The sequence below is a fragment of the Convolutriloba macropyga genome, chromosome 7 (genome assembly GCF_964194025.1).
Source record: "Convolutriloba macropyga chromosome 7, txConMacr16.3, whole genome shotgun sequence".
NCBI lineage: Eukaryota > Metazoa > Xenacoelomorpha > Acoela > Convolutidae > Convolutriloba > Convolutriloba macropyga.
The window spans coordinates 61,122,233-61,140,826 of NC_134474.1; the positions used below are offsets into that span (position 1 = coordinate 61,122,233).

At 35.7% G+C, this 18,594-nt stretch overlaps 1 protein-coding gene across 1 annotated transcript in view; it reads right to left on the reverse strand.

The window, feature by feature from the left end:
- LOC142343215 (furin-like protease kpc-1) overlaps window positions 1-18,594 on the reverse strand; it is a 54,561-nt gene that overhangs the window by 14,530 nt on the left and 21,437 nt on the right. Inside the window, exons 3-8 of the mRNA XM_075394972.1 lie at window positions 17,837-18,124; window positions 17,330-17,553; window positions 15,425-15,686; window positions 4,438-4,592; window positions 3,993-4,151; window positions 3,247-3,483 (exon numbers count right to left, since the gene is read on the reverse strand). Of these exons, the coding sequence (XP_075251087.1) occupies window positions 3,247-3,483; window positions 3,993-4,151; window positions 4,438-4,592; window positions 15,425-15,686; window positions 17,330-17,553; window positions 17,837-18,124 (1,325 nt within the window). The remainder of the gene's footprint in view (window positions 1-3,246; window positions 3,484-3,992; window positions 4,152-4,437; window positions 4,593-15,424; window positions 15,687-17,329; window positions 17,554-17,836; window positions 18,125-18,594) is intronic.

Sequence of the window (18,594 nt, forward strand, 5' to 3'; positions counted from 1 at the left end):
TTAACCTTCAAAGGGGGGTTTAGAGTGATCTAAGGGGCCCTTAATAAAGTTAGTCATTCAGAGAGTGAGGTGAGTCAGTTATTATCAAAAAATTCGCCTCATTTTACAGCTGCAAACTAAACGTCAATAAGTGTAAGATGTGACGCCACGCAGATAAGAGTAGCAGAGGATCGGCGAACTAGCGACAAAAAAAGAGCAACAAAATTGCACTGCTGAAGTGTCCGGTGTAAAAATATGTAAAACAAAAAAGGGCGTCAGACGACGAAACAATCACATAGGACAAGTCTTGACCTACAATTCAAAGAATTTTAATTGATTTAACAAAAAATTAGACCTAGAATGGACTATGAGTTGGTTGAGAAAATCATTTAGAAAAAAATTCTATCAAAATAAAAAACAACAGTAAAAATTAAGAAAATGCCGCACGTGATTAAAAACCACTAGCGATAAAGATAATTTTTGTTCATACGCTGTTTTCTCACTCTATTTTGGAACATGAGTGAACCCATATAATTCCGCAAAACCACTCGCTCTTTCACTCAAATTCTTGTTTCGGCGTGACCAAAATCACTACAAATTGACGTCACAAATCATGAAAATGTGCGAACAGATCTTAAAAAAACGTAGCCGGAAGAATTCCAGAAACATCTCAAGGATCTCTTTTTCGAAGAGCAGTCTGTCAAATAACTAGTTTCTCAAAGCAATAAATATTAAAAAAAAAAGAGTTAGGAAAATCTCAACTGAAAAAAGAAAACTTTACTAAGAAAATTTTAACGAAAAAAAATCGAGAATTCAATTACGTTTTCAATTTGTACAAGCACAAATACCAAAGGAAAACAATATTTCAAGTGATTGAAAGAACTCAATTGCTCACACGAATTCGGAAAGGCCAAAATAAGCACAAAAAACATCTCTGATTTTGAAATGAAGTAAAAAACTGTATATGAAATTAACCTAAATTTTAAAAACTTTTCGCAATTTTTGGTAAACAATCCGAAGTAAAAAACTGCCTGGAAACCAAATTAATTTGTATTAAAAACTGCTTGCTAGAATTAGGCTTAATTCAGTAACAAGCAAAATCAATAAAACACAATAAAAGGCCAAAAATTGCTAAAACAGACTTAAAACAGAATTAGTTGAAAAGCCTTTAAAAAAGGGCAAAACTCCCATTTATTACCCAAAACCTCTGAAACGCTATCAAAACAACCTACAGTTAAAAGCTTAGTCTATAAAAAACATTTAAACAGAAATTGCAAAACATAGCTGGCCATTTTCCAGAAATTAGTTGCAATAGCTTTGTAGATCTGTGGTCGAAAAAAGATAGTAATAAATAGACCAAAAAAGACTATTTTAAATGCTGAGATGTTATATTTTGATTAGGAATCTCTTTTAATTATTGATGCTGCTACTAGCTACTTTCAAACACCCTTCAATTAAGGTGACACGCACGCACTTGACTTTATACTTTATCTCTTTGAATTAAAGCAATGAAAAGTCAACTTCAGAGTGAGGAAGCCATTTTTGAAAGCGAGGTAAGCCACACGAGAAGCAAACCTCAATCTCGCAAATGAACAATAAAACCTCCACTAAGAGTGGAAAAAACGTCACGCACGCAACTATTGAAACTGCATAAACCAATGAACAAAAAGATGATTTGAAGTGATTGTGAATTTATATGGTCGTAACAAAGATCTTGACAAAATTTTAAAAACCAATAGAAGGCCAAAAATCGCCTCAGCTATCTCTTTGCGCCTAAAAAACGAAAAAACAACAGCTGGAAAAAACCGCACGTAAACAAAAAAATTGCCGGTGAAAAATTTTCACACCTATAGTTCTCGCTGTTTCAAAACAGGCAAAAGATTCGCTCTTTTTTCGGCTCTTCGATTTTGTTCACTGAAGCAACTTTTTCAAACTTTATTCACTAACCGAACTTCCGGTTTCTTGCTCGCTCATTTATCAAAAAAAGAAAACCACAGCCTCTTCGAGTCTTAAAAATACCCGGCAGATTGCCGGAAAATAGCCGCCGTTGTTTCCAATAAGCATGATTGTGATTGAAACAGATATTGAAAAAAAAAAAGATTTTTGTACAAAAACATTTTTTAAGTCCGAATTATTATGATGGCAATTCGTAGTTGAACATATTTCTATTTCTTAGAGAGAGGCTACAGGGGTTACTATCAATAACAATAACCATTAGAGATGGTAACTAAGACTTAAAGGAACGACGTTCAAACAGCGGGCATCTAAAATTTGGCTTTATGGGTTTATCCCGGTTCTATTTCTGACTTCAATTTTTTATACTGACTCTGTTCATTTTGAATTGCTTTGCTGAGCAACTGATGTTCAAAATCGCTTTTAGCAGAATGAGAAAAGAGAGAAACTAGCCTAGAGAAGTCAAAAAGATCTCGCGCAAAATGTTGAAAAAGCGGCAAAATGAGGTAAAGCGAAACAATTTTTGTCCGACCAAGTAAAAAAACATAGCAGGACAAGTCCTGACGTACAATTCAAAGAAAATTCATTGACTAAACAGAAAACTATACCTAGAACGGACTATGAATGGATTGGGAAAGCCATTTAGAAAAAAATCTATCCAAAAAATCGAAAAAATAGTAAAAATCAAAGTGAAATTGCCGCATGTGAACAAAAAACCACTAGCGAGAAAGCGAATTTTTGTTCAAACACTGTTTTCTTACTCTACTTTAAATTTAGAGCAAAAAAAATTCACGCCGCAAAACCACTCGCTTTTTGTCTCCACTTCCTTTTTCGGCGTGACCAAAATCACTACTCCAATTTGACTTCAAAAATCATAAAAAAGCGTTAACAGATCTTTAGAAAAAGACAGCGCCCCAATACATTTCAAATTCTTTGAATTGCATAAAAAAATTAGGAGCGCCATAATAGCCGGCTGAGAAGATGAGGGCGGCTATTAAAAAGACAGCGCCCCAATACAATTCAAATTCTTTGAATTGTAACAAAACCCAAGATGACAGCAATATAGCTAGGTTCAGCTTACAGCTTTGCAGAATAAATCATTAGATAACAACTGGAACATAACCGACTAACATCGCGGGAATTGCTCTCAAACGACTGGCGAGCGGTTGGTTTGTCAGTAGCTGCTGAGGATAGGGAGGCTAAATTTAGCTTAATTGAAGGGAGCGTGGGGTGAGCATGGGTTTTATATAAGAAACAGCGATGAGACCAATAATAGCCCCACTATCGCTTCCCGGCTATTTTGAAGTTACTTACACTGGGTTGAAGGTAGGAATGTTATTGACACACTCCCTCTGTTGAGGCACAGTCTTCCATTGTCTTGCCATTCTGACCATAGCTCCTGCGTCCATCAGTCCATAACCATAACTATGGCTTACAAGTCTGCCCACGCCATTCTTCTTCCACGAGTCAGGGGATTTGGGTTGCATGTTGGTCAGCGGTCTGGCTGTCCTCAGCACGATATGTTGCATGTCACGCCACGTCAAGTTGGAGCTACAATGAAAGTATCAGTAAAAAAATGCATGCCTCGTAATGAGAGAGAAAAATGAAAAAATCTAAATTCAAAAGAGTTAATTTATAAAGATTTTCATAAATAAAAAATTTCAGAGTTCATTTTTGGGTTATTTCGCAGTCGGGTAACATACACTGGAGTTCCTGGAATTTTGACATGTTGCGAACTTGGACCGATTTTAAAACAAAGCTCATCGCTCACTTTATTTTAAGAAACCAAATGCTTTTTTTGCTAGCTCATCATGCATTTATCACTGTAGCCCTATCGATTAGCTTGATGCCATCCGCTAGAAATGCACTTCCCATCTGACATCTCCGGGATCTATTTTGCCCCCCGTGCTTTTATACCCCCACGAACAAATTATATGTCAGATAGCACGTTACTATGTAAAAAAGCACGTGCGCCTGGGGTGGGCGCGTAAAAGTTATATGCCCAATAATCTTGGGGGCAGAAAAGATCCCATATCCATTTTTAGGCAATAAGGACTAACTTGGCCTCCAACGCGAGGGCGCATATTCCTGCTGCGAGAGGGGCACTAGCAGATGTGCCCGTGTGCTTGTCAGTGCACTTGTTCCTCAGATCCGTTGTCACTATACTCTTCTCTCCTGAACTACCACTGCTGTATGTGCTGGCCAGGGTAGACGAGCATCTTTAACACCAAAATTATAATATCAAAATCATAATATCTCTCAACAACATGGTCTGGAAGAAAGACACTGTCTTCTACGTAACGCAACTGCCCCTTGATAGTTTTCATGCCGTTTACTGGTCAGCAGAAACAAAGAATGCTACGATTGTACCTTAAATTACAACAATTCCCACAAAAACAGAAATTCATAAATCATTTCATTAAGAAGAAAGTTATTTCTTCGTTTTCAAAACAATTTCAAAGTTGGGCTCCTTCTAGATTAATAGATTTCTAAGAGAAAGCGCACCTTTCACTGTACCAGGGAAACTGTTCCTTTTCGGTTGTACTGGCAATAGACAATGTGTAAATTGAAGTCGTGTATCCATCACAGTTGCAGTCATCCTGATGTCTTCCACCATTGCCAGCTGCCCACACAAATATTGAACCCTTCCCTTTGCGACCCTACATAAGCGTTTTCAATATTAGCACATCTATGATTCTCTACCCCCAAAATTCAGCATAAGCAGTTCAATATCACTGCACAACATTTGACATGATGTATCTCGAAATATTGCATTTATGATACAAAAAAACTATCACCAAAAATTTGATTGAGCCTGTAAGTTGACAATAACCTGATTTCATTATGGTAAAAGCGAAATACAGCAGATTGTCGGACAAAATATGGGAAAATGTGCTAACAACTTGAAACAGCGGCGCAACTTCCACAGAAAAACAAACATAAGTGGCAGATTGCCGGAAAATAGCCGCCATTGATTCCCATAATTCCCTTGAAATCGAAAGAACCGAATAAAAAGTGATTACAGAAAAATACTTAAAAAATGGGGATTCAGGGATTAGTATCCATACCGATAAACATTAGATCTGGCAACAGACTAAATTGAACGAAGTTCAAACAGGGGGCATCTAAAACTGGGCTTTAATAGCTTATCTTGTTTCTAATTTTCATTTCGTTTTTTGTTCATTTTAGATTGCTCTGTTGAGCAACTGCTGTTTAAAAGCACTTCCAGCAGAATGAGAGTCTCAAGAAAACACTATTTTTATTTGGCGTCACAGCAACTAGCACAAAAGACAATTTTCTCTTGTTGAACATATAACCAACAAAACGAAATCAAAAAATTGCAAATATATAAATTCTCGTGGAATAAAACAAAGGAAATAGAATAATACTCCAGAGCAAAAAATAAGTTTATTAACAAGACCTAGCCCAAAGATCATACGGCAAAAAAAAATATTCTAAATTAGTAACATACCCGGCAGATTGCCGGAAAATAGCCGCCGTAGATTCCAATAAGCATGGTTGGGATTGAACGAATAGAATATATTGAAAAAAATATTTGTACAAAAATATTTTTTAAGTCCGATTTCTTTTGATGGCATTTCGTAGTGGAACATACTTCTGTTTCTTAGAGAGAGGCTACAGGGGCTACTATCAACACCAATAAGCATTAGAGGTGGTAACGAATACTTATAGGAACGACGTTCAAATAGCGGGCATCTAAAATTGGGCTTTATGGGTTTATCCCGTTTCTATTTCTGACTTCAATTTTTTATACCGACTCTGTTCATTTTGAATTGCTTTGCTTAGCAACTGATGTTCAAATTCACTTTTAGCAGAATGAGAGAAGAGAGAAACTAGCCTAGAGAAGTCAAAAAGATTTCACGCAAAATGTCGAAAAAGCGGCAAAATGGTAAAGCGAAAAAAAGTTTGACGATGTAAAAAAAAAATACGAGCGCAATAATAGCCGGCTGAGAAGATGAGGGCGGCTATTAAAAAGTAATACCAGCAAATTCCCAGTGCTACATTAAATTAAATGAAAAACCTAAAAGCATTAAAAATTTTTCCACAACTAAAACATCAGAACCAAGAAAACTGCAGGTCTTAGGAGACTGCCAAAATCATACATGTTAGAATACCAACGCATTGTAAAAAGAAACAGTTCAATGCTACATCAGAACGCAGTGCAAAACATTTAAAACATGGACAAGAAATAAAAACTTCAAAAAACTTAAGAAATGATTAATTTAGTTTCAAAAAAAAAATATGTCACATCAAACCCCAACTTTTTCCACTTAGTAACAAATAACTAAATTCATAGATTTAATTCTATGAAAATGTGACATCAAACCTTTAATTGTTTTCACATACCAGGAGCGCTATTTAAACAATTGAACAAGAAAAATATTCTGAAAGGCAGAAAAAAACATAGAACAAGACGAAAAAAATTCAAAACCAGAAAAAGTGAGCATACTTTCTTAACGTATTTTCTTTTGTTAAAACAAGTCGTTATTGATATTGGAAAAATCCAAAGGCCACGAAAATCAACATAAATGCCAATTTAAACCAAAAATTACCAAAGACACAAAAACACAAAAAAGAGTACAAAAATTGCAAAAAGCGTCTAAAACGGTTTAACATAGGTCAATGTTGAAAATAAATATCTAATACAAGATTGAGATGGTCAAAAATTCTCCCAAACACAACGTCACTTATTATGGTTAAGAAAGTAAAAAATTTTTAAAAAAGCTTCCAAAAAAGGCGCAGGTGATCAAAATATTTCGTTCGTTCCGCAAATTTTTTTGAATCTATTCGCTCTCTCTAAAAAACGCAGCGTGAACTGAAGATCACACTCTCTTCTCATTGCTCAATTCGGTCAGCCGATTGACATAAACACTTCGATTGACCTCTACTAATACTCTTCTTCGAGTCGTAAAAATATATGAGCGCATAAATAGCCAGATGCGAAGATGAAGTGGGCTATGAAACATCACGCAAAGCAGATGAACGTACGCAGATGACTGCAAAAAAATGCAATCAATAAAACCTTGCCTTAAGAATATCGGAAGCGACTCCAGGTATAAAATTGACACCTTTTTCCTGACTTAAAGAGCTACAAACAAAATCATATCAATAACTTTGAAACAATAACAGGCAATTAACAATCTGAAATTCTCAAAAAAAAAATGCTAAATCATCTGAGATAATCTTCTTTACAAGTTATGCTTCCAAAACAACTATTGGCGAAGTACCTTATGATACGGCCAGTTTCCATTCTTTAAACAACTACCACGTAGCAGACAGACCAACACAAAAATTTTGTTAGAAAACCTAGTGAAAAAAAACGTTCATTACCTCTTCAACTAGAGCATTCAAACACACAAACCCAGCATTTGGCAGAAATTTGTTGAACAATATAATTAGAGCAAAAACATTAGACTTGCATTATTTATTTCAATGGAAAGTTCACAGTCTAGTCAATTCTGATATATTTTAGGAATAACAAGTATAAGGTAGCTCTATATTAAAGATTGCACAAAAAAACATTCTGAGAAGCATTAAATCAGAAATAAGGGGAAATTAAGGAGAAAAATTGGACATTTGTTTAAAATTACTCAATTAACTTTAATAAGCATAGCCAGCAAATTTCTAGAAAATAGCTCCAGTTGACCCTCTTGATGCACATTGGGCTTGAAACAGAAAAAAATAGAGAAATTGACTTAATTTTTCCAAGTGTCAAAGTTTTCTTATTTGGTGAGCAAACTCTGTACATTCTGAAGTTAAACTTTATTCAGCTTCTAAACTGAACGCTACTAAGCAGAATACTAATGACAGACAGCAATCGCTTTAATGAACTTTGATAACCTAATGCACTATGACTTAATGACCGTGCTTTATCGGTTTATCCCGTCTCTTTTGATTTTGATCTTCGGACTTTAACAGTATTTACTACATTGCGTAATTGAATGCGTGAAAGAATTTAAAATCTATTCAGTTGAAACAGCGAGTGAAGCAAGTCATAAGTCAAACGTGAAAATCATGACTTGTGTAAACCGAAAAACGAGATCAAAAGGTAAAGTGAATTAAAAAAAGAGCGCATAAATAATAGCCGTTGAGAGGCTGACGAACAAAAAATTGCCGGACGTACAAAAAATTGTTTGCTTAGAAAAAATTTTTACACCTATTTCGCTCTCTCAGAAATGCGACAAGAACAAAAAATCGCTTTTTTTCTCTGCTCTTTGACAATCTGACCTAACACTTCGTTTTCCCGCATCTCACTTCCTGTTTCAAAGACATTGCAGCAAAATTACCCATCAGAAAAGGCGCCCCGCCCCCATTACTCTTCGAGTCGTAAAAAAGACCCTCCACCAATACTTAGAGTAGTAAAAAGACAAACGCCCCCAATAAAATTCTTCGAAGTGTTAAAAAATAGCCACTAGAATAGCCTGCTGAGAAGTTGAGGGCAGATATTAAAAAACCAAAAGGACGAGAAAAGGTTTAAATTAGTTAAAACACGTTGTAACCGTCAAAAGAACAAAGCCACTAAGTTACAGAATCAAAGCGGCACATGAAGAGAAAGTTTCGCTGAGCAAATAGTTATTCAGCCCCGCATATTTTTGCTTTAGTTCAAATCGACGCTTGCAGAAACAATACTTCAAAAGAAACAACTAAAAAATCCGCAGAAAACCAATACCCCTCTTCGGGTCGTAAAAATGCACAGATTAATAATAGCACCACTCACCAACCACTATTGTAGCTATTTAACAATAAAAATGGCCAGAAAATTAACATGGCCAGCACCATGTTAATAGTTTCATGCATCACCTATTAGACAGCCAAAATATTGATAAAACAGAAAAGCCTTACAACCTGGACAACAATTGGGATTAGAAGATTAAGTTGTTAACTGTCAATCAACTCCTTACTAATGGGATTCGATGATACGAATCAGATTCAGCTGCAAGATTAAAACAGTTTATTGTAAGGTAAAACAGTTCTTTAAAACATAGCTGAGGGATTGACAGAAGATAGTGGCGATAGCTTTCTAGATCTGCAGTCCCAAAAATACAATGAAAATAAAAAAGACGTCAGAAGAGAAATTTTAGTCTTTTCCTAATTTCTGAGATGTTATTTTTTGAATAAGAATGTGTAAAAATTACTCTTGTTTCCATTAGCAGCCATTAATTAACCTTTGATATGCACTTACTCTCGTGCACTTCAACTTACCCTCTCGTCTTCAATTCAATTAAGCAAAGATCAAATTGGGAGAATGGATGTCAAGTTGAGGAAGACCGAAAAGTTAATCATGCTGAGATATATTTGGATTAAAAATCTGCTTAACTTACTGCTGCTTCAATTAACTGCTCTCAAAAAATTTTCAATTAGAGTGACGCACACTCACTTTTCTCTTTGAATGGAAGTAAAAAAAAAGTCAATTTCAGAGTGAGGAAGTCATTTTTGAGAGAGGTACATCACGTGTGACCTAACGCAAACAAACAAAAAACTCGCTCCATCAAGAGAGACAAATGAATCAAGCATGCATTTCAGTTGAACTTGCATGAACGAAAGAACAGAAGGGAGATTTGAAGTGATTATGACGTCATATCGTCCTAAAATCCAGTCGAAAAAAAAACATAGCAGGACACGTCCTGAATTGCAAAACAAAAAACTACAAGAAAACTTTTAAAATTCCTCAATTTACTAACAGAACAATTGGATAACGCAAGCCAAAAGAAATTTTTTCTACAAAAGTGAGAATTATGAAAACAGAAACCGTATTTTAGATACTCTGGTTGTTAACACGACAAACAATATTATTTCAAAACACTTGAAAAATTCAAAACACATTGACATTTCACACATATCTTTCCGGACACAAACAACAAGCAAAAGCAAAGACCCCAAAAGAAGCCTTTTTTGTAAAAGCAAGTTTTAGAAATCTAATACTATTACTGTTAATGCGCTCAGAACCATTTTTGTTTAGTCCAAAATGATTCCAGACACCAGCAGCAAGATAGACTAATGATTAACTGGCGGCTTTCACAAAAAAAAACATTGAAAATTGGAGGGTGAAAAACAAAAATAAAACAAATTTACATTAGAGATTAATTAATACTTCAGTTACGTTCAAAGACACTAACTTAATCAAGCATTTTAACCAGCATTTTTGAATAACTACAAATGGCAAAACCTAAAAACCACAAAATAAAATCAGGTTATACACAAGCCAAACAGAGGGTAGAGACTGATCTCAGAGGGTAGACACTGTAAATAAAATGAAACTAAAATGAAAACAAACAATATTTTTTAAAATGAAAAGAGCAAATATTAATAACAAATTTTCAAAAGTTTACATCTTCCAAGAATTACCCGAGTCATTAAAAGTTATCCATTCAAACAAATTTAAGCTTAAAAACTGTTTCACAGCTCACTACAAATTAAAAAACTGAAAAATGTTCAAAGATTTTTTTAAAAATTCAAAATGAGCAAAAAATAGCAAAAATTAATTCAAACGAAAGAATATTTGATTAATATGAAATTGAAAATAAAACAATTTTCAAAAAAACTTGAGTGACACCCAAACTTTCGGAAAAATTTAGCGAGGAATGATTTTATTATTGTTAAAATTGGTATAAACAACCAACTTTTTCACCTTGAATTTAGGCCTTACAGCAGTTTCAGCACAATAAACAGCTAAATCTACTAAATTCAGCTGAGGTCCTCTGTATCAACAACTTAAGGCAGAGCTTTACTTGTTTATACCGTTTCAAAATCTCAAGTAATGGAAAAAGGAGTCAAAATTTCTTACAAAAAAGACAGGCACCAATACAATCCAAATTCATTGGTTTGCAAAAAATAAAAGAAGGCCAAAAGAGCCTCAGCGATCGCTCTAAGTCTTTTAATAAACATTCAAAATCTTAAGATGAAAAATTAAAAGACTTCAAAACTACCATTTTTAAACATTCTTCAATAAATAACAAACCCGGCAGATTACCGGAAGACAGCCGCCGTTAATTCCAATAAGCATGATTGGGATTGAAAGAATAGAAGATATTGAAAAAAAGATTTTTGTACAAAAACATTTTTTAAGTCCGATTTATTTTGATGGCATTTCGTCGTTGAACATACTTCTGTTTCTTAGAGAGGCTACAGGGGCTACTATCAATAACAATAAGCATTAGAGATGGTAACTAAGACTTAAAGGAACGACGTTCAAACAGCGGGCATCTAAAATTTGGCTTTATGGGTTTATCCCGTTTCTATTTCTGACTTCAATTTTTTATACTGACTCTGTTCATTTTGAATTGCTTTGCTGAGCAACTGATGTTCAAAATCACTTTTAGCAGAATTAGAGAAGAGAGAAACTAGCCTAGAGAAGTCAAAAAGATCTCGCGCAAAATGTTGAAAAAGCGGCAAAATGAGGTAAAGCGAAACATTTTTTTGTTCTACGAAGTAAAAAAACATAGCAGGGCAAGTCCTGACGTACAATTCAAAGAATTTTCATTGACTAAACAGAAAACTAGACCTAGAACGGACTATGAATGGATTGGGAAAACCATTTACTAAAAAATCCGATCCATAAAATTGAAAAAACAGTAAAAATTAAAGTGAAATTGCCGCATATGAACAAAAAAACCACTAGCGAGACAGCGAATTTTTGTTCAAACACCGTTTTCTCACTCTGCTTTAAATTCAGAGCAAAAAAATTTCACGCCGCAAAACCACTCGCTTTTTCGCTCCACTTCCTGTTTCGGCGTGACAAAAATCACTACTCCAATTTGACTTCAAAAATCATGAAAATGTGTGAACAGATATTTAAAAAAAGACAGCGCCCAAATAGAATTCAAATTCTTTGAATTGTAAAAAAATTAGGAGCGCTATAATAGCCGGCTAAGAGGATGAGGGCGGCTATTAATCAAGAGTTCTTTAAATTACTTGAATTTTCATTAACTCAACATGCACATCACTGAAGGTGCAAAAATGCATATTACATCAAAACACCCAAATCCAAAAAATACAAAGTCTGTCTAATTCGATTTCGTAAATATACAGAACGGACCGGAACGTATGAGCTAATAAACGTCCGTTGCAGTATACACTGATCACATGTAAGTCCACTCAAACCTGAACAATTTTGTCGATTAAAAATAGAGAATTTTGGCCGATTTTGCCCTCGAAGTGCATTATTGTGTTCTCAAAATACTTTTGCTTATCAACAGCGGATGGGTACTATTAAAGCAGCAACAGTCAAAAATGATTTCTTCAAGAATATACAAACTACAAGCCTAACTCATTTAGGTGAAATCGCCACCTCAGCTTCAGTAAAAAAAAATAATTAAAATTGGGCAATTAAAGCAAAGTTGGAGGTGGGTGTCAACCTGTAGGAACCGCTTCACACCACAAGTATACGTCTCCAAAACAGTTTCCGTGAACTGCGTATTTGGGGGCTAGTGACCTGAAAGGCTCCAAGAGAATTTAATGCCTGCTGCGCGCTACCTGTTTATCCCGTTTTTGAGGACGAAAAGTCACATGGGTCAGGCAAAAAACCAGTCAAGAGAAAAATTGCACAATAAAAGACCAACAGGACTAACGAAATTGCTACAAACTTCGTTTGAGAGCAATTAAAAATTACTACAAACTTGAGGGTAATTATAGAGATCGCAACTAATTGAAACGAGACTGTATTATAGCACATAAAAGACACCGCTAGCCAATCTGAAATACAGAAATACCAAATACCAAGAAGACTTTCAAAAACATAACCCACTAACGTCGGGCGAATTGCTCTCAAATGTCCAAGAGCTGTCAAACTCTAAGAACCCTTCACACAATGAATATACGTCTCTGAAACAGTTTCTGTGAATCGCACACTTGTAAACTAGTGCGCTGAAGGGCTCTAAGAGAATTAATGCCCCATGGGCGCTACCTGTTTATCCTGTTTTTGAGGAAGTGAAGTCAAATGGGTCAGACGGAAAATCGGTCAAATAAAAATTCGCATTAAAAAATAGCAAGAAGATTGCCTGAAAACAGCCGCTTTGCCTTGCTTGATGCACATCGAGCTTAAAACAGAAAAACAGAAAAAAGACCGATTTTTTATGTTTTTCAGACAAAAAGTGTTCTAATTTGACGAGAAGTTTCAGTTAGACACTAAAACTATACTTAGTTCAGCTTATAAACTGAAAGCTAATAAGCTTAATACCAATGTCAGCTAGCAAACACTCTAATGAACTTTGATAACCTAATGCTCTATGAGTTAATGAACGCGCTTTATCGGTTTATCTTGTCTCTTTTGATTTTGCTCTTTGGACAATGATCGTATTCACCACATTGGGTAATTCAATGCATGAAAGAATTTAAAATCTATTCAGTTGAAACAGCGAGTCAAGTAAGTCAGAAGTCAAACGTGAAAATCGTGACTTAAAAGGTAAATCGAGTTTTAAAAAAATCATAGCAGGACAATGAGTGAATTGGGAAAACCATTTCAAAAAAATCAGATCAAAAACAAAAAAAAACAGAAAATCAAAATTAAAAAGCCTCATGTGAACAAAAAACCACTAGCGAGAAAGGGAAATTTGGTTCAAACAAAAACACTAGGCCTAGAATGAACTATGAATTGATTGGAGAAAAAATCCGATCCAAAAAATTGAAAACAAAGCTGGCAGATTGCCAGAAAATAGCCGCAATAGCTTCGTAGATCTGCGGTCTCAAAAAAAAACAGTAAAAAAGAGACCCAAAAAATTCGTCTTTTCATTGAAGGCTGATATGTTAGATTTTGATTAAAAATCTGTATAAGTTTTTGCTGCCTCTATTAGCTGCTCTCAAATAATCTTCATTTAGAGTGACACACACCCATTTGACCTTATCTCTTTGAATTAAAGTAAAAAAAAGTCAATTTCAAAGCGAGGAAGTCATTTTTGAGAGTGAGGTAAGTGAAGTGTGACCAAAAATTTAATCACACGAATGATCAAAAAACTCGCTCCACTAAGAGCGAAAAATGACGTCACACGCATTTCAGTTGAAATTGCATGAACGAATGAACAAAAAGCAGATTTGAAGTGGTTGTGACGTCATATGGTCGTAACAAAAATCGTGACGACGAAATAAAAAAAACCAAGAGAAGGCCAATAATAGCCCCAGCTATCGGTGTGCGGCTATTCAAAAAAACAGTAATAAAAAACTCAAAGTGAAATTGCCGCACGTGAACATAAAATCACCAGCGAGAAAGCGAATTTTTGTTCAAACAGCGTTTTCCCACTCAACTTTAAAATAAGGGTAAAAAATTTTACGCCGCAAAACCACTCGCTTTTTCGCTCAACTTCCTGTTTCAGCGTGATCAAAATCACTACTCCAATTTGACTTCAAAAATAAAACATAGCTGGCAGATTGCCAGAAAATAGCCGCAATAGATTCGTAGATCGGCAGAAAAGAACAATAAAAAAGACAGACCAAAAAAAATCGTCTTTTCATTGAGGGCTGATCTGTTATATTTTGATTAAAAATCTGTATAAGTTACTGCTGCCTCTATTAGCTGATCTCAAATAACCTTCATTTAGACTGACACACACCCATTTGACCTTATCTCTTTGAATTAAAGTAAATTAAAGTCAATTTCAAAGTGAGGAAGTCATTTTTGAGAGTGAGGTAAGTCAAGTGTGACCAAAAATTTAATCACGCGCATGAACAAAAAAACTCGCTCTACTAAGAGCGAAAAATGACGTCACACATGCAATTCAATTAAATTGCATGAACGAATGAACAAAAAGTGGCTGTGACGTCATATGGTCGTAACAAAAATCATGACGACGAAATAAAAAAACATAGCAGGACAAGTCCTGACGTACAATTCAAAGAATTTTCATTGACTAAACAGAAAACTAGACCTAAAACGGACTATGAATGGATTGAAAAAACCATTTAAAAAAATCCGATCCAAAAAATCGAAAAAACAGTAAAAATCAAAGTGAAATTGCCGCATGTGAACAAAAAATCACTATCGAGAAAGCGAATTTTTGTTCAAACGCCGTTTTCTCACTCTACTTTAAATTTGGAGCGAAAAAAATTCACATCGCAAAACCACTCGCTTTTTTGCTCCACTTCCTGTTTCGGCGTGACCAAAATCACTACTCCAATTTGACTTCAAAAATCATGAAAATGTGTGAACAGATCTTAAAAAAAAAAGACAGCGCCCCAATACAATTCAAATTCTTTGAATTGTAAAAAAACCAAGAGAAGGCCAATAATAGCCCCAGCTATCGCTGTGCGGCTATTAATAAAACAGCTAAAAAAGTGCTGTCTTAAAAAAGCCATTGAGATGCTGACGGCCGCTATTAAAAATTGCAACAAAGTTCGTTTGAGAGCAATTAAACAAAGCTAGCTAGAGAATAGAGGCTTAGAAACAAAACAATATTTGTATTAAAACCATTATGTACCCTATATTTTCTACAAAAATTACAGAATAATAGCTTATTTATTCCAAAATGAAGCTTCAACATACATTGCGAACTCCATCTAAAAATGCCCTGAGAGCGAGCACCTTCGGACCATCCACAGTTTTCCCATCGTCATCTGGACCCCACGAGGAACTGTAAATATCGACATACTCTGGTTTATAAGACAGAGACCTGGCTTCTACAGAGTCTGTGATCTGGCCATCTAACATCCTGATTCCACCCACTTTGGAATTGTAAGCCACTCCCACAACACAGTTATTGTTGTTGATAGAAGCAGCAACTTCTCCAGCACACCGTGTTCCATGTCTAAAAATATTTCAGTTCAGAAGCAATTTTGAGAATCTAACACGATTATGGTAACTGTTGCATGCTCTATATATCGCTGACATAGCGCAGAAACCATTTAAACATTGCCTGTAGATTTAAGGAAATTAGCAGCGATAGACCCTCTTGAGCTTCATTGGTATTCAAACCACCAGTTAGTTTTGAGAATTCTAAGGGTTAGATTCTGAGAGCAATTTCAATATGACAAAAATGAGTTCTGTTAAACATCGATGTTCGAGATGAAATGTTCTAAACCTTTCATTTTAAAAACTAGAGCACTTAGTTTTTGACACAATTTAGATGCGCGATCTTCCATTACTAAATGCTCTTAAACTTAAACCGACTAATGTCGGAAGAATTGCTCTCAAACGACAGGCATAACCAGATGCACTGACCACTCGGCTATCAGGCCCTTGTTTTTGCTATGCTGCAACCAACTTTATATTAGCAACAAGCTTTACCTCGGAGTGAGAGCAATAGAGATCACTCAAAAATGAAGAACGAAAGCGTGAAAGTCACTTGAGAAGTCAAAGAATGTTCTAGAAGAAAACCGCCAAAATGGTCAAACAAAAATTTGCACAAAAAAAGGCCAACACGTTTTCAATAATTGCTATGAACTTCGTTCAAGAGCAATTAAAAATTAAACTTCATTAATTGAGAGTAGAAGTTAATTTTTTTTCAGTGAGATACGTCAAAAACCGCTCCCACAATTGACCTAAAAAGCTGACGCATAGATTATCAAATGACATCACGCACACAAACTCAACTGCAAGGCTGTAGAAGTCACTATAAATGAAATCAAATGTTCATACAAGAATCATCAATGGAGAGAACGAATTAAAGACAGAGGCCGTACAATACCATAAACGACTCAACGAGTCGTCCAATATAATCTCTACGCTAACTTGACTTAAATCAGAATTATCACAGAAAAAGAATAAACGATGAAAATTAATTTCCTAATAACACTAAGTGTTTTAAAAACTGCGGACACAATTTATAGTTTTTGAGGGTATGACTTGTTGTCGTGAGTTAATGGCGCGGGCGGTGGTTTTGGCCATTGCGTGCGGGCCGGGTTTAAGTAGGTGGATTAGGTACGTTTGGTAGCTGGGTGTAGGTTTCGGGGGGGGGGGGAGGGTTGTTGTGTTTGTGGGGGTAGGTAGGTTGGGGTTGGCGGAGGGGGGGGGGGGGACGGAGGGAGGGGGGAGTTATTCCAACAACGACGGAGGAGGGTGACGAGGCAGGGGGTTAAGGTGACTGAAACCCTTCACACAATGATTTTATGTCTCCTCAACAGTTTCCGTGAATCGCATACTAAGACACTAGTACGGTTTAAGACAGAGAGCTGCTCAGCCACTTAATGCCCTCCGGGCTTTACCTTTTTTAATCCCATTGAGGACAAAAACTTTATAGCGTAAGACCAAAGATTCGGTCAAGTGAAAAATCGCATAAAAGCACCATAGGACTAATAAAATTGCTACTAAGGACTAATAAAAGAGCAATTAAAAACAAATTTAAAAACTACTTCAAATAGAATTACACGATGGAAAACCTATATGGACAAAAAATTGTCAGAAGCAAACCTCGCATATACAAAACAATTTTGAGCAAATTGAAGCACTTACTTGTTTATGTTCGAGCTGTCGTATCTAGGCGTGGCATCCTTATCATTATCGTTGATATCATAGCTTGCTTTAGGATCGAAATTCTGAGCCAAATCTTTGTGCTTTCCCTCGACTCCATCATCTATGATTGTGATTACAACTCCCTTGCCAGTATAGCCAAGTACCCATGCCTCAATCACGTTCATGTCCTCCTTCTTCTCAATTTTAGAATTCAGAGACCGGTGCTGCAACAAAGATACGCTTGTTCACAATTCGCGGGTCTTTCTACTACGCACTCAAAGTTAATAGTACCCAGCCAATTAGAAAATGTTACTACCAAATTGCAGCAAAAACAATCGTCCCATCAACCATCATCAATTATTAAGAGGAGGGACTTTCATGCAGTCAGCAAATAGGTTTCACTTGTTTTTGTCAATTTGGTACCGTGCATGATTCTATGGCGTAAGAGTGCAAGTCTATATGCTAAATGCCAAGATACTAGAAGCTATTTGTAAGTAATTGACTTACAAGGTACCACTGACTCAACCATGACGGGTCATTCGGTGCGACAAATTTGCTTTTGATCTGCTGCAACGTCAGTTGACCACTCTTGAAGTCGGGTTTCCGCATGATCTCGCCGCCCAAAAACTTCCCAGCTACATTCATCTTCACAGAAATGTTGCCACCCTGTAGACGTTTCTGCTCATTGTGTTCCAATCTAGCGTCGGCTACTACTGATATTGTTGGTTGAACAGACGGTTCTTCGTTATCTCTCTTTTGTCTGCTTAATACGTATTGCTGTTCGAACCATAGCACCTATAAATTGCATTTTCTACTACAATTTGACTTTTCATAAATTGACTACAATTATTGGCACTTAACTATCAAGACAAAAACATCATAAAAAGGCCATAAAAAGCCAATGGCCATCAATTATAAGGTTGTTAGATCATGGCTCCGCTGGCAAAAAAACACTTTCTTTGAAACGGCTAGCAGACCCATCAAAAGTTTCTTAATTCGAAAATTATATCTACATTCCATTGTTCCAGCATTAAAAAAATGGGAACTTATAGAAAGCAGGCGTTATACTTCACTCAAACTTCTCCCTTTTTGTTTAGGAATCCCACCGTTTTGTAGCTGCTAGTCTTTAGTTCTGTTTTGAATAAAAATTTTAATTTTTCATCAATTTGTGTAAAAGGGAGCACTCAAGTTCTGAAGGACCATGAAATGAAATCTTCCCAAAATACTAGAAGTCTATCTTTTGTTTCCAATTTTGAGTTATTTTA